Here is an 18,102-nt window from a genome sequence, read left to right on the forward strand (position 1 = left end):
CGCTCTCTTTATCGTTTTATCCGTACATCGTGGCGTCTGCTTATCCGGCCATCCAAAAGCAGAGGGGGAAGTATGCATTAATCTGAATACGCTAGAGATTGTAACGGTGCTCACTCCTTAAGGGTATTCTAAAAAAAAAAAAAAAAAAAAATACTTTCACTTAGGTAAAATTCATGATGGAGAAAAGAATCATCTAGGGATTCATTTACTCAGCTAACCTGGAGAGAAAATAATTGCAAATCACATTAAACATTATGAGAACAGGTCATAAGTATCATATTCAAAAGTTCACATACGGTATTAAAAGGGTAATTTTTTTCATTTAATGAGTTTGAGGAGTTATGGTGTCAAGATACCCACTCCCAGAGAGCTTTATCAACGTTGTTAAATACTGCATATTCTTGCAAAATGGAAAGTGAACTCCATGTACAGTACAGTATAGATACAGAAAACAAGCATTACAACATCATACGGGAATATACTAACCGTAAAGAGTTAAATTAGTGACCAAATACTTTGATACTAATTTAATAATGAATTTATGTATTTCACAGCAATCGTTTTAATACGTATCAAGTATTTACCTGAAAATTTACCAAAATAAAAATATTAATCGACGGAAATATTTTAGGTTTTATTCAGTAAACAGTAAGAACTTGAATAAAGTCAACCAACAACTTAACATTATACAGCAATCGGCCCAAATCGGTAGAAAAATTATATATATATATATATATATATATATATATATATATATATATATATATATATATATATATATATATATACACAATCATAAATACATAAATACATATATACATACATGTATATGTGCATGTATGTATACATACCTGTACATATACCTGTCTGTATGTATATATGTATTTATGTATGATTGTGTATGATTGTGTATATATATATATATATATATATATATATATATATATATATATATATATATATATAATTTTTCTAAGATTTGGGCTGATTGCTGTATAATGTTGCTGGCTATTTAAGTTCTTACTATTACTGAAAAACTAAAATATTTCCGTCGATTAATATTTTTTATTTTGGGTAAATTTTGAGGTAAATACTTGATACGTATTAAAACGATTGCTGTGAAATACATAAATTCATGATTAAATTAGTATTAAAATATTTGGTCACTATTTTAACTCTTTATAGTTAATATATTCCCGTAATGATGTTATTATGCTTGTTTTCTGTATCTATACTGTACTGTACAAGGCCTCCACTCGTTTTCCCCTACTTGTTTTGATATATATATATATATATATATATATATATATATATATATATATATATATATATATATATATATATATATATATATATGTATGTATGTATGTATAACTGAATCACGAAATATGGAGCGTGATGAATATATAAATAAAGATAAAATCCACGAAGGAAACGGAAACACTGGAGTGCTGCGGGCCTTTCGACACAGTCTGCTAAGTAAAGGACTAGTGTCGAAAGGCCTCAGCAATCCAGTGTTCCTTTCCCTTCGTGGATTTTATTATATATATATATATATATATATATATATATATATATATATATATATATATATATATATATGTGTGTGTGTGTGTGTGTGTGTGTGTGTGTGTGTGTGTACATATATCAAGGAAAGAAAGGAAAACGAAACCGAAAAACAAAAACAAAATATGTTCCCACCTCTACCTAATTAAGGTACCGCCGCTTCAAGCTGAATCTTAATGAAGGGGTTTACACGAAAACTACACGAAGGAATGTCTTGAATGAGGTCGCTCACGAAACAATTATCCGTTGGGAGGAAACTGCCGATAAATTCGAATGCCAGAGTAAAGTTTCACGTATTTATTGCGCTAAGGACGAAAGCGGATCAAGTAACTCGTCCGCAAGAAATGGCTGATTGAATATTGGGTTGTGGTTTTATGCACAAAACTTATTTTTCGTGAACTGGAGGAAGGAAACAAAATAAAGCGAAGAGAATGGGAAAAAGTGGCAGCTGGAAGATGAGAATTAGAAGTAAAAAAATGAAAGAGAGACTGATAGTGGGGAAAATGATTTCTAAAAACGAAAAAAAGTTCTTATATTTTTATAAAGCTCATCCTTTAGAATTAAGGGAAACAACATATGCGGAAAATTCTTTTGCTATTAATGTCTAAATGCTCTCTTTGCTTTATTATACAATATTTTCGGGTACAACTGATTTATACCTAGGAATATTTGGAACAAGAACTTACAGTGACCAAAACCAAAGGTGCTAATCAAATCCAGTTTGTTTTCCTTGTAAGATAAACTCCTTTAAGTACATTAACTAATCAGACTTCATCCTGCCTTTTTATCAATCTTCACTTTTTCTTTTCTACTAATTTCTCTCTCTCTCTCTCTCTCTCTCTCTCTCTCTCTCTCTCTCTCTCTCTCTCTCTCTCTGAGTCTTTTGACATAAGTTCGGATGAACAAAAAAGGATTTATAATAAAGCACACAGACACAGGAATTACAGCACCAGCTGAAGGGTGAAATACACTAATTAGCTCCTTTCTATGGCAAGTTAAAACCTTCCTGACTTCATCTTACGACAAACGATTATCAAACCCTAATGCACAAATTATACATCATTTTGAGTATATGATGAGAAGGGACTCCAAAAGTCCTGTAGTACAAATACTAAATAATGAGGTATTCAAAGATATTGTTGCGTTTCTCCAGAGACAATCCATCTAAAAACTTTACTTTGAGTTGAACTGGATTTTGGAACCCAATAATTTAACAACTCGTGCCCCCTTTTTATGTAAAATTTATATATATATATACAGTATATATATATATATATATATATATATATATATATATATGTATATATATATATATATATGTGTTATATATATGCATGCATGCATACATACATATACATACATATACACACACATATATATATAGGCTATATATATATATATATATATATATATATATATATATATATATATATATATATATATATATATATATATATATATATATATATATATATATATATAATACACTCAAGCACTCTCAGTGCAGTTAACGAACTATTTAAATTCTCCATTAACCGTAACACATAAACGTCTGGTCATTCTCCTTATGTTACACTTTAATGCCTTGAGCAACACTTGTAATCACGATACCATTGTCTCGGTGTCAATCATCCTTTTCGGAAGAAGAGACAGAAGTAATCAAAACAAATGAGTTCATAAAATTTATTCAAGTCTTCGTATTAGTGCCGCACAGCAGAAGTAGCCTCTGGCGACAAAATAATAATAATAATAATAAAAGTATCACTGCTCCAGTGCTGTCTATTTTTTTTTTCTTTGAAAGGGGTATTTCCTACGTTACTTTCGTGACCTCCTTGGCTGCGTGCCACTGAGTCGCTCGTGGTCGCACACAAATAGCCAGAGGTCAGTCTGGGTATCTTTCCCCGTGCACTTCAAGACTCTGGAATCACTTCATCTTCGCTGAGTTCGAAGGTATTCAAAATTCATTTCAGCTTTAATGTAAGGGAATTTCATAAAAAAAAATAAACATTAATTATTACATCACGTAGAACAACCAAGCTGGATTGTTATCGGGAAGAACCTAGTTTCTTTCGTGTATAATTAGAGTTGAGGATGACATAAAATCACATTCGTCTGGAAATATTAACAATAATATTCATGCTAGGCATGAGCATAGGTTTGTTAAGCAACCTATCTCAAGACTTCAAGTAACATAGCAAGGTGCTACTGACTAATACTGCGTCTATGGTTAATTCTATTACTGATGATAAGAGGCCACTTATCATATGGTCGAGGTAACCTCAAACACAGGAGGTTTCAGCTACCCCTATATTCCCTAACATGAACTGCTTTAGGGCTAAGGAATAACAGAGGAACAACGGATATGAGCTACAACTGCCATACTCATATTGCTCCCTCCGCGTCAGGGATTGAAACCTGGACCCTCAAACCACTATTAGGCTCTGATGTTCTGGGAGTTTTCTGCAAAGGAGAGTCATCCCTCATTTAGCTTATTTTCTTTAGACTCACCCGCAGTTAGAGGAACACGGCTCTTCACCATTCACGATACACACACACACACACACACGTGATACTTGCGCGTGTAATTGGACGTCTGTCAAAAAATTACGTAAAATATCACGTAACTACATTTATTGATTTTACAGCCAGGACAGAAGTGACAAGAGGAAATATTGTGTCTTTGTTCAGAACACTTTTTATTTCCTATTCTTAAAAGTGAAACCAAACCCCGTCCAAAAGCTTATAATTAGAATCATATGCCAATCAAAACCTGGCCTCATCACCAATGCATCCCTCCCAGTACGTGCGGTATACCTGCTGTGAGATCGCAAGAGACGTGAACCTGGTAATCAGAATCACGTTTATTTTGGAGGTGTTATGACTAGATGAAAAGAAAAGAATTTTTATAAACACACACACACACACACACACACATATATATATATATATATATATATATATATATATATATATATATATATATATATATATATATATATATATATGTATGTGTGTGTGTGTGTGTGTGTGTGTGTGTGTGTGTGTGAGTGTGCGCATGTGTGTGTGTGCAGGATTTACTCGTAATCAAAGAAAGAAAAAGCCGTGACATTTACTTCTATTACAAGTGAAATGGAGAATATCCACACTCCAATATAAAAGTTTTCAAATAAATGAAATCTAACATTCATCAAGAACGACAACAAAATCAACACTTAAAACATAAATAATACCAGTACGTAAAATCATATTAACCTTTGAACTTCAGGTGGTAATAAAACTTATAAATCAAATAGCATACTCCGAAAGAGCTCAGATCAGAGGCAAGGTTTGAGAACTTGACTCAACCAGACATAATTCACAGCAATCTTAAACGACACAAAACCATAATGAACTCTACGGCGCGGATGGGCTGTAATTTCATAAACCAAAATTAAGTGGTAGAGAAAGTGGAACCAACCGCTCCTGCAAACAATCAAATGCCACAAAAAAGTGACGATGCCGCTCTAACAATGACGACCTTAGTCATTGTGTTCCCATTTTTCAGTGATCCTTAAAAATAAGTGGGACTAAATTCATTGTCGTTAATGGGAACATTAAGACGCAACACAATTCCGAATATCCGCCATTTTGACCGAGGCTTTCCTCTGATTTACTTCACAGTACTGTACAATCTGTTAAAGTCTTTACTGGTTTGGGTCATAGGCTAGTTCACTACAAGCAGATTAAATTAAACAAGTATTTTAATCTATTACCTCAAGCAGACTAATATCATACGCAGCAAACATTTTAATTGTGTTTACCCTTGAATCTAACATACAATAATAGAATTCTCTTTACTTACTCGAGCAACGTGTCTCTCACTTTGTGAGAGGTCCATACACCCAATGAATCCTAAGAAGATAGTCAATGAGGACAATCTCAGTAAGGAAGGAGTAACAGGGAAGGAAACTTAGAGCATTGTAGGCATACCACAAGCAGTCGTAATGTGGAGAAAATCATCTCTATGCCCTCTGGCTTAAACCTGCGGGACACGGCTATAACCAAGACTGATACCAATGTTACACGATCGCCCCATACAGGCCCTACCCATCTTCCCATTCCAAAGGCTTCCTCTAGCTACTCTAACCCCTACCACTCTCTCACAGTCTTCTCTATATACTAAGTGACCTCGATTATAAACCCTACCATTAAATAGCGTATCTCAACTTAGGCCGCTAAATCAACGTAATCTCGGCCGCACACATGATAGGGCACCTCACATTTTAATTACAGAGACGATCGATGATTGATAAACTGTGACCGATTTTGATATATATGTATTTACTGTGAAAGGAGTAGGTGGGGAGGGTTGGATGGTAAGTAATCGTCGAGCGAAAGCATAAGAATTTGATTACAGTCTGCCGAGGGCTAGGTCACAGGAAGAGTAGCTTCACCTGCTCTAACAGTAACAATATCATCATAAACACACGTCATCATTATTATAATTAATAATGCCAAGTGCAGTAGGAACACGAAGCATCTTTAGAGAGCACTGTGGGTGACTAAGGCTGTTTTGGATACAAATGATCGATCTCCGCTCATAAAAATCTTCCGCTCCAAGGGCTTTTGTGAGGGAGTTTGCTGTTATTATTGCCCTTCTGTGGCCACGATTATGCCCCAAGATTAGATAAGATCAAGGAAAGGCCCCAGGAGGTCAGGATAGGCTGATGTGGGAGATAGATAAATGGACTAGTTAATAAGTACAAGGCCACGAGATTGAGAATTGGTCGAGACCTCTTCTGTCGGTGCAGGGAATTCTATCTATACCCAAAACAAAGGTCCCCAAAAAAGTAGAAAACATCCCTAATGATGAGAACACGAGACAAGGGAACTTTCCCTTAATCATCTGGTCAAAGGCTCCGATTCTTGTTAATTACTTTGGGACACAAGTAAATCAAATAAAAAACCCATAGGCCTTACATGTTTATAACACGAAATAAATGTAAATAATGACTTCCATTACAGCAATTCGTTTTTGACAAAGGCCTACGACACATTCGAACCATTCAAATGCGAGTCATTTATGCAATGAATAAAAAATATACATTTCTTATAACTCTCTCAACATCATTTACCATGTGTACATAAATCGCCTTCTGAAATATCCACACGTCTTCCAACATCTTCCATTCTAACCACTTTCTCTGTGATAATATACTTAAGATTGCAAGGATAGCAACCTGGCGTCATTGATAGCAAACCATCATATTTCGTCTTGGTATATCATATGCCGCATCGCACTCGACCAGGTGATCTTCTTAGTAACCTGTGAGAAAATCTGAATTTGATACGTCTTTAAGGGCGCACGATTTCGTGAAATGCCATTCTGTGTATAAAAGGCCGGCATTATTTAACATATATCCCACTTGCTTTCAAAAACTCAAGACCAAGGCATTCAAAAGAATTTAATTTCATAATGAAAGTTTTCAAAGATTGATTAACAATGAGACTTAAAAAACAAGAGTATTGTTAAAAACTGAATAATCAGAACACAAGACTCGGAAAGTTCGTGAGAAAAACTGAAAATAAATAGACCACTACACTATGATCCCGAAAATCTGTAAACAAAGACCATATATTTCCACCACAATACTCGAATGGAAAGTGCCAAGGGATGTATATATGTACAACAACTTTCCCACATTTTCTTCAGCTAATGTGTTTCTGATGTGAGCTTTTATGCAAATACGTCTACCTTTGCTCTCTTCTGTAATACAACTATCTCACTTACACCGAGGTGATTTGTTTAACTTTTTCTGTGTACACTTAACTCAAAAAGATATTTGCTGACAAGTGATAGCTTATAAATTTTTACCACATATATATATATATATATATATATATATATATATATATATATATATATATATATATACATATACATATGCAAGCTAGTGCAAATATATTGTTTCAACGTTTAAATAGTGTTTTATGGGCCTTCTTATATTCATATATATATATATATATATATATATATATATATATATATATATATATATATATATATATATATATATATATATATATATATATATATATATATATGGTATGGACATTTTCTGCATGAAGGTTTCATCCAATAATTAGAACTCAAAATATGCATTTGACAGTGAAAGGCAGGTTACTTTTTCTCTGATTCCACCTCCTGTTTTGAGATCTGACTTAATGTTAACATATATACATATATTTAAAATACTTATATGACTTTCAACCCTTCATTGCACACTGAATACTCAAATACTTGTACATATATTTCTGGCATGCCGCAAATCCAGAATTTATTGAGTCTCCCTCCCCTATGCAAACATCTGAATGCAATTGAATTCAAAACCCATCTGCTCCCTTTCTCTCTACATGTCTTGAGTACCTAAATAAATACAAATCTATTTTTCAGCACTAACGAAATTTTTGACAATGCTACTTTTTTTATTCTTCATTTCCATTTGCTCAAATACTAATAGTGTTTCCCGTATTTAATTTCATATTTTTTCTAACATATTTAATGTAGGCTTCTTAACTTCTGCTCAACTATCTAAGTAATCACTCTCATGTGATATATTTTCAAACAAACATGTAATTACGGTACCGCAAAAATTTTTTCCTCCCCCTATCCAAAACACTGAATAGAAATGGATAAAAATGGACACTCCTTAGCTTCTTAACTACTGTTAGGTTAAATGATGCAATTTCTATAAAAAAAAACTTACCTTATGCCTTTCAATAAACTTATAAGACACACAAACAAGGCATTTAAATCCAACGATGTCAGATACTATCCCAAGTAAAAACGCATACGAAAACACACACACATACACACATATATACGGATGTGTTAATTTATTTTTATGATGATAAGGCTTAAAAAGACTTAGCATTAATATATGGAGGGGAAAGATTATAGACATACAGAGTCGAGTCAATTTCATTCATCCATTATTCATGTGATTCTGGTGAATGACGAAATAACTGATGGTTAGACAGATATGAGATGGACTTGGACTTGAAAGTTCCACTATCTGTGCTCTCGTGTAGTTCCAGTGGAATATAAATGAGTCATTTCGAGTCATTTAAATAATTAATAAGCAGGAAACGAAACTTACCATACAAACTGAACTCATCTGATGCATAATTTTTGAAATTTTAAAATGTCATATGGCATTATATTCTTATTATTCCAATTATACCTTATAAATTTATAATCAAACACATAGGTATAAATATTACTAACTGTTCAACTATTCTGTAACAACATAAAAGCGGCAATGAATTACGAGTAGAGTGTTATATTCCTTTACACAAATCTGTTACAGCAACAAATTTTGCAAAAGCCAACACATCTACGAGTTATGAAGATAAGAAATATTAGGATTTACTGCACAATGAGCAAACGAGATTTGCCCAAATGTCAGATGGAGGTGGCAAGTGTCCGAACAAATCACAGCCACACTTTCGATAATTACAGAGCACATTTGAAGGAGCCCCGGAAAGGAATGGGGTATGGGGGGACTACATTAAATTGGGTTAGGGAGTGGGAAGAAGGGGATTATTGAGTGAATAGAATGAGGAGAAATAGGAGGGCAAGAGAAGGAATTTGGAGGGTGAGAAAACTGGGTTTATTTTTGACCTCGTGCCCTTTGCAAAGAGTCGAGGACTGTAGTCTCACACTGGATTAACACAATAACAAACATAAGCCTATCGGCCCATTTACTGTCTGCCTACTTCTTATACGCATTAAAGCCTCTATAATGCAAATATAGCAATAATGAATACTATCAACTCAAGAAAGCTATTTACAGTATTTACCTAATGGGCCCCGAAAACTCGAGACTAATGTCTTCTCGAATAAAAAGTACCTTCACTCCAGTATGTTTCGTACCAGATGGCATCATCATTAGATCATCATTTGGCTAATTACGTCGTGATGGCGGCAGCTTCTTCGGACCCTTGGCCTTCACACAAGAGTAACTGCCGTTTTTATCTGAGGCGATAAAGTTTTTATTTTCTTTCTCAAAGAAAAATTCTCTAATTACAATCTCGGAATAACGAACACCGCGCTCGGAGAATTTATTCATGACTACTGGTGTTAAGTTCTCGGGAATTAAATCTTCTGATCTGGTTGTAAAGTATTTGAAAAAGGAGAATGAAAGAAACACTGTACTAACAAGTGCCTACTACTCTTACCATACATACTTGTGAGTGTGTATATTTATACATAAATATGTGTATATACTGGCTAATTCGAATCTTGCTATACGCACAAACACATCAAAACGTTGTACTTGGGCCGTTCGGTTAGTTTGGGGTTTTGGTGAAAAAGAACTAATCTAGATGTCCTTTTTTTATGTCTTTTTTATGACACTGACTAAGTTGAGTGACGGTGGGACCTTTTTTTTGTTTTTAAACAACCTGAGTGAATTGAAGAGATAATGAACACCGTTGCTCAGACACACAGAAAAACTTTCAAAGAGAAATGTCTGTTTTTTCTACACGGTTATTAATATAATGACCTATTTTTTTCACCCACTTTACTTTTCCATTTGTCACAACCTCCCTTGATTGGTACCTTTAGCCATTAAATCAATGAACTTTTCTTCCATTTTAACTTAGTTTGTGGCACTTGATTACACGCTTCGTTGAACTTAACGACCACATATTTTTTTTTCGGACGCTTTTTTTGGGGGGGTCTAATTTAATCCTTAAACATCCAAGTTACACGATATAAAGACCACATGGTTGCCGTAAGTCAGCTTTCATGATTTTAGTCATTAATTGTTCCATTAGATTTTGTTATCACCTTCGTCTCTATTTAATCATTTGTTCAGTAAAATTAACCTGGCTTACAAATAATCATCCCGCAGCTTTACAACCTAGAAGGTTTTAATAGCAGATACAAACCCGTTTAAAACGCAAAAGTGATACGAAAAAAAAAAACCAGCTGTGATTTATCAACACAGGAAGATAATGATCACAGAATGATTCAAAGGCAGACTCTGGTGTGGCATAAACATAGCCGCTATGATTATATTTAAATTAATGATCGCCCTGCATGTAGAATTTTTCCTTTATGTTTTAATGCACCAGCAGAGTTCAATTCCACATTCGAGGATGATAAAAAAGGCAGGAGCAAAAGATAAAAACTAGAATTCTCTTCTTTTTCCTCGTTTCCTTTATCTGATGTCTTAACCAGCTAGAAAACCATTATCATGGTACCGGTTCGCCCTCTCCTCTACCAATTTGCATAATTAACAATTGGTATTTTCCTGCTCACTCAAAACTTCATAATTCAGGGGAATAATAAGAGATGTACTGAAAATACATGGACATCGATCGGATAGAGCAAATGTAATTTGGTTCTTCAGCTCTGAAAAAGAGACAGACAGACAGAACATAATCACTGCTAACGCCGGGTACACTTGTTCAACCAGTTTGATGAATGATAAAATATCACAGCTGATTTTGTATTACAATTTTTTCAAACTTTCTCTTTAAAATTACCCTTCGCTTGCACACTCGTCCTTCTATTCCTACTCTTCCTTCCATTAGTCAAAGGGAGAGAGCACAGCCTTCTCTCCTTTCTACTTCAGGTCACATCCCCAATTATTCATCCCCTTTCTCCAATTTTCCTATTCCATCGACAAATGAAATAACTCACGTTCTGGTAATACTTTGGCTGTCGACCAATCCCCTCCCATATATGTCTCCAGGGTCCAGGTTGCCAACTTACAAATATGTCGGGTATTCCTGTTGCAACATATTTGTGTGGTCGAGGAAGTTTATCATTGGCGAGGACGTTGACTCTGCGCTAAGGCAGATGTCCTTTCTCTCCCGATATATATACATATATATATATGTCTTTCTTATATGTTGCCTAAATACAAAGAAACATGTATCAGTCCATCCACACACATGCGCGCGCGCACACACACACACACACACACACAATTGTGTGTATTTATCAATTCCAAACTTACTTTCCCTACACTTTTAAGTATATTACTCCATTTACACCTTTGTGACCGTTAAAAAAATGTAGCCTTACTAATATAAATCTTAAATGAAAAAGATTGACTTAACACGTCACACCGACAAAATCACCATAACGAATCAATAGTAAGTCATCATCAACACATTTATATATTGTGCAAGAAAGAATAATGTACATTCTTCTCCCGTTCAAGAAATATTAATTAAACCAATTTCAGAAATCTACAAATTTAAATCAAAACATGGCAACATCATTCGGCTTTTCCTTCATATGGTTGTCCGAAGATATCATCGAACCAGAAGATTTAATCTTCATCATTTTGACCTGGTACATCTAGGCCAGGGGTGACACACACATATCCCCCTGTCTATTCCCGCTGAGCCAGCGGGTTTCACGATCAGGATTTTCTTGTTTAGAAAACGGAGAGTAATTTTCTAAGGTTTTCACAGATGTCCCAAGTCATAATCCAGGAAGACGTAAAAAATGTCATACCCCATAGCCCCGTGCCCTGTCCTCGCCCTCGCTCTCCTTTTGCCATTCTTGCATGCAGTGGTATTGTAAATGCTGTACTATACTCAACTGTAATGTTACCATCTCTCTCTCTCTCTCTCTCTCTCTCTCTCTCTCTCTCTCTCTCTCTCTCTCTCTCTCTTTTTGCCATTCTTGCATGCAGTGGTATTGTAAATAATGTACTATACTTAACTGTAATGTTACATCTCTCTCTCTCTCTCTCTCTCTCTCTCTCTCTCTCTCTCTCTCTCTCTACCTATATATTTGATAAATAAAGATGTTCATTACGGACGGAGAAATTTTCTTTTTTCAATTTTGCTCCAACGGTATTCAGCACTAAATCCTTCACAGATTAAGTGGTGACAGTTAAAGTGATGGAGAAAACAAAAGGAGGAAAGCTCTGCTAAACCATACATAAGCAAAACATACGACCTCAAAATTTTTTCTGCCCACATTAAACATTCTCATAAGCTATCAGTTCCAAAACAATAGACAATCATCTGGCCATAGATCTGAAATCCAGGTCATTATGAGGTTTTAAGAGTCATACTAAAAAGATCAAATTACCACTTGACTTTGTAACCTTTCCCGTTAATTATACACAAAAAAAAAGAAAAAACCTCGTGATCTACCGGTGGCCTTCCTTCCGCCGACCTGTCATAAACCTGGAGAGCCTACACCTTTTCCCCCTTCTGATTTCCTGATAAAACATGCTTCTTCTGCCCCTTCCACAGGATGTAGAAGTGCCTAAAAAGGGGCGTCACGGCTGCGGAAGTTGCAAATGAAATGAGCAAATATGACGTGACCTTTATTAGATGCAATTAACCCCTTCCAGAGACGATAATCTTATATCAATCAGCAAGCTGAGAACAATATAAAATGGAGATAATGAACTGAAACTTTTTCCTTAACATCTTTTCCTGAGCTATTATAAGTTTTTTACGATGAACTATGGATTTTTTTACGGTTACGGTTCCCGTTCTATTCAAGCGAGGTGCAGTACCATGGCACACAAAAACGACATCTATTTTTAGGAGCAATGATATGCTTAGCAACATTTCCTGAATTGTGGCTACGGCAGTCATGTGTATATTTCTTTATGAAGCGAGTACTGTAAAAAAATAAAAAAATAAAATGAAAAAAGTTTCTTTTGATGAAATAAGTTCAGAAAGTACAATGGGAGACACAAATAAATAAATACAAACAAAACGTTACTTGAGTAGATTAACTACCTAACAACAAGAAACTAACTAGGTCCTTTTTCCATTTTCCCACAGGATGAACCAACTGTGCAAAGTGTGCGGCGAACCTGCAGCAGGTTTCCATTTTGGTGCCTTTACTTGCGAAGGATGCAAGGTGGGTGTGTATGTGTGTGTGTGTGTAATTTTAGTTTCATATTTCCTCAGAAAAATTCCCATTTGTTTTTCAAAAAAAAAAAAATAAAAAAAAACACAAGTGCTTGATTATATGAGTGTGGTGGGCAATGGTTGATATTAGATGCAAAATACTTATTAACAACGATGGCCTATTGAATTCCACATGTCGTAGCCATACAAATACAGACGTATATAAATACATACATACACACAGGGACATTATATATATACTGTATATATATATATATATATGTATATATATACATACATATATATATATATACACAAAGACATACACGCACCATATATATACGCATGAAAATAGTATACTGCATAATCTTTATCTTTCGTTACAGTCATTTTTCGGACGGACGTACAACAATTTGTCTCAGGTGCACGAGTGCAAGAATGGTGGCCAGTGCGTCATCAACAAGCAGAACAGGACTTCTTGCAAGGCTTGCAGGCTACGAAAGTGTCTCGTGGTGGGCATGTCCAAAAGTGGTTCAAGGTTAGTCAACGCAATGCTTTTAAAGATTACTGTTGGCATGAATGATAGAAAAATCAAATAAATAAAACGAAATTCAATCCCCCTGAAAACAACAGACCTATTATGTTCAATGGATATTTCAGATATCTTCATGTTTATTTAGGAATAAAGTGCTTCAGTCTAACATCAGATTGTTTTTCTTGAACAATGATGCATATTATACAAAACTGTAACCATACAAACGTTCCCGCCTGAAAAGAAACTTAAAGGTACGAATTTCTCTTTTTTTCATGATACAGGTATGGACGTCGATCCAACTGGTTCAAAATCCACTGTTTGCTTCAAGAACAGGCGGCCCAGATGAATAATGGCATGGAAGGGGGCGGGGGCTCATTCCATGGGGCCATGCCAGGGTCCCTCTCACTCAGTCCGGCGTCCATGCCCGCCCTTTCTCCCGTCAAATCAGAGGACGATGCAAAAGTCGAAAGTCCGATCCTGTCATCACCCGAGAGCTGCCCATCAGAAACCAGCGTCGACGTGGAGCCTCGACGCACTTCTTCACCGAAGGATATGAGCGTTGGCGAGGGTGTAGGGCGAGGTACCGACAGATATCCCCACGGGGACACCGGTGCACGAAGCGATCATCGAGACGTCAGCCGTCGGGATCTGCTAAATGCGGCTAATTTTCCCTTATACGGCTTCCATCCTGGTCTCTCCATCTTGCATGCTACTCAGCTGTACTCGCGATTTTACTCTCCTGTATATTCTCAGTTGCCTCACTCACTCCTCGCTCCGACAGCCGCTGCACTCGCCAGGCCTCATCCACCTCCCAGCCCACCCAAGGAATCTTCCAGAAGTCCACGGATGTGCAGCCCAGCTTCTTTCAGCCCGCAGTCTTTTAGTCCTCGCCACAACAGTCCACGACCCATGAGTCCTTCAAGCAGACAGTCCAATGATTACCGGCCGACCCTGGCCCATCCCCAGGCTCTGCCAATTGGTTTCCCTTTGAACAGGAAACGTGTGGCAGATTCTCCCGTCGAAGAAATGTGGGAAGCCAGTCCCGCCCCTGAGCAAGATGCCCCAATCGACCTAAGTGTTAAAAGGCCTCGCATTCTGCCGCCTTCGCCATCGACACAAACACCAGTGTCACCGCCAGTCTCTCCCGTGCACACGCCAATCCCAACTTCTACCACCCCTGTTGATCTAACAACGAAAGCGTGAGAGAAGAAAAAAGAACATCGTACCCTAAGAAATTGATAAATAGTGCAGTATTGGATTTCACGAATGTCCCTGTTCCCACTGCCGTTCGTTTCTTTTATGTATATACCAATAAGGTACAAACCGTTTTAGCGTGCAACACTTACCGGAAGGCAGACTTCAAATTACACTCACAGATACGTACAATGCACGCTCTGAAGTGAAAAAAACAATGTACAGACCCTACAGACGAACCTCTTATGCATCAATTGCTTACACACGGACACATACATACAAAAAATGTTAATTAATAACATAGAAGTCCCTCAAATGTACGTACCTGTTTATACTCCCTATTTTCCTCGCACAAATCGCTGATTCAAGGTTTTGATCAGAAAGAAAAAAAAAAATAAACCAGACAGGCAAAACAGAAAAAAATCCAAACCAAACAAACAAAACAGAAAAACATTCACTTACGAGAAAGAAAATACTTTGATTATAAGGGATGTCGTTAAGTCTGAATGATCTCATACATAAAGAAAAATGTATATCTATATCAAATTATATCCGATAGAAAACATGTACACATATATTTTTTGTAAGTAAAAAAAATACATATTCTCAAAATAAACACATCGAACTTACGAGTGGAACAAATGCAAGAAAATTCGACGTTGCAAATTAGGCTTAGATATAGTTCAGATCAAGGGCATCGGCTGGTCTGTTCATTGTCAATTACTTTGTCGCACTGTGTTGATCGCAATGCTGGGAAAGCTGAACAATAAGCCCATTTCAGTTCAGATATGAAAAAATAAACCTGATAACAGACGGATGTTTGCTTCATAAGACTAGCATTTCTAAGTCTACTCGAGAACGAGTGTAGTAGTCCGCCATAAACAGAAAGCTATTACTGGAGCTACAAAATGTGTCCCAATAGTAGTAGCAAATACAGACCTCGTTTTTAAATTGTTCGATTGACAGTTTTACGACAATAATTTTTTACGGAAGCAAGCACCATGTCGGGATAACAGTATTCTGCTTGCCTATTTTCTTTGTTCCTTAAGGTGCTTTTGCCACCCACATATCAGGAATGGTCTTCTTTTGTAAGTAGATAAAAGATTATAAGAGATTATAAATAGTGATAAAATATATTAAATAAAGTTATATATACTGTTAACGTCCATTGTCTGTGCCTTTTGTATGTTTGTGTGTGTTTTGTGCGTCTTCAAAGCCACCGATAACAAACAAAGAGTTTAATGTGATGTTTCCCCTCTAGTGTCTTCTTGTCTGTATCTAAAATTGTCTTTTGTCCTGAACGTAGTGAATTAATAGGTTCAATGTGTAAGATAGGTATCAAGGAACGTCTGCAAGGAGAGATATTTGCATCTGAATTGCCTCAAAAGCAGCTTGTAGGCCAGGGTAGAACTTGTGCAAATAACAATCCCTATGAGAGGTTGTTATGAGTTGTTACAACCTGTTATACTTATATGAGCGGCTGTTAATGACTCACGTGGCTACGGACAGTAAAACCCTCTGAACTCCGAGCGAATGTTACAAGAATCGACGTGGCTATAGACAGTTACTACCTCCTGCACAGACAAGAACGGTTGCTATAACATACTACGTGGTTACGAGCAATAGTCGTAACATCTTACGTGGTTGTGAACTGGTGGTATAGCTACCTACGCACTTATAGACAGTCATTATAACCACCTAGAGGTTTACTAAAGCCTGGTAGTCACTAATACGCGGTCATGAAAGTTTGATGTAACTCTTAAGTGGTTGTGAACTGTAGTTACAATTATGTAGTACGAAATGTTGGTATAGCCTCCTAGCGGTTGTTCAAGAGTGAGAAGGGATTCGATCAGTTAGCTAGTCCAACTTCTATACAAGAATAGCGTTTGGGAAAAAACACCGGTTCCTTTGGTATCTTAATTATTATCTTTATTTTCCTTGGAAAATGATCGACATGTTACGAATAAATCTGAAAAGGGAGAATAATTTACATTTTTACATCTTTGCATTTTATCTTTGCTCGTATCTGTGATTCCTCCTTTTGTTCTCTTGTATTAGATATGGTTATATTTCATTTTTAACCGTCACAGCGTTTTGCCAGAATGAGCGTCCTTCGGTTCAAAAATGTTGTGATAAGGGCCTTTTTCATCAGAAAATCAAGGCTGTTGTTGAAAATGTAAAACTTCCGGGATTTTGTAAAAGTGGGCTTTCGAAGATGAGTAATAATGTGGTATATTTTCCCATGGGAGAGAGAAAAACAGAGAATATAATAAATAGTGAAGGATAACTTGGAGAATGCTAATGGTATCTCAGGACTCACTCCTTAGGAAAAAATCAAAACCCGAAACGATGTCAAATTCTTTTCAGTATCTAAATGAAAACGAACTTAAATAATCATACTTACGAAAACAACATATATACTCCTTCCAAGCTCCATCAAGCAGAACCGTGATATAAAAATGACTTTTTGAAATTCTACTTCTTTTTATATAAATAAGTTTCCTTCCCTTTGATATAGTTATAGTTTTTTCTTTGTTAAAATCAGATTGACTGTATAGTAGTAGAGGTTTGTTTACTATTTATGTGTGTACATGTGTTTGTATATATGAGCCATGTAAATATTGCAGAGGCCAGTTATTATGAATTGCTTGTGTCTTAATAAAAATTATATAGATTATACGAAGCCTTTTTTTATCTCCTAGATTTAAAAATGATTGAAAAATAATAAATATGAGAAACTGACACTCTCATTAATTCTTCACCTATGTATCAGTATTACATTTATCTTAATGCACATCGCTAGAGTCATTTGCGGGGAGTTATAATTATTATAAATAAGATCTGCAATGTACAAACACATTCCAATGAAAGTACAAAATATTGCCTATGACTATCATACATTTTTACATATTACTATCGTACATTCT

At 35.8% G+C, this 18,102-nt stretch overlaps 1 protein-coding gene across 2 annotated transcripts in view; it reads left to right on the forward strand.

Moving 5' to 3' along the window:
- LOC136833132 (protein embryonic gonad-like) overlaps positions 1–17,852 on the forward strand; it is a 23,822-nt gene extending 5,970 nt beyond the window's left edge. Inside the window, exons 2-4 of one of the 2 annotated variants that reach the window (XM_067094799.1) lie at positions 13,378–13,456; positions 13,833–13,984; positions 14,263–17,852. In XM_067094799.1, the coding sequence (XP_066950900.1) occupies positions 13,379–13,456; positions 13,833–13,984; positions 14,263–15,184 (1,152 nt within the window). In that variant the 5' untranslated portion in view covers position 13,378 and the 3' untranslated portion in view covers positions 15,185–17,852. The remainder of the gene's footprint in view (positions 1–13,377; positions 13,457–13,832; positions 13,985–14,262) is intronic. The other variant, XM_067094800.1, reaches the window with a different exon arrangement.
- Positions 17,853–18,102: the final 250 nt, after the last annotated feature.

Source organism: Macrobrachium rosenbergii, chromosome 51 (genome assembly GCF_040412425.1).
Source record: "Macrobrachium rosenbergii isolate ZJJX-2024 chromosome 51, ASM4041242v1, whole genome shotgun sequence".
Lineage (NCBI taxonomy): Eukaryota > Metazoa > Arthropoda > Malacostraca > Decapoda > Palaemonidae > Macrobrachium > Macrobrachium rosenbergii.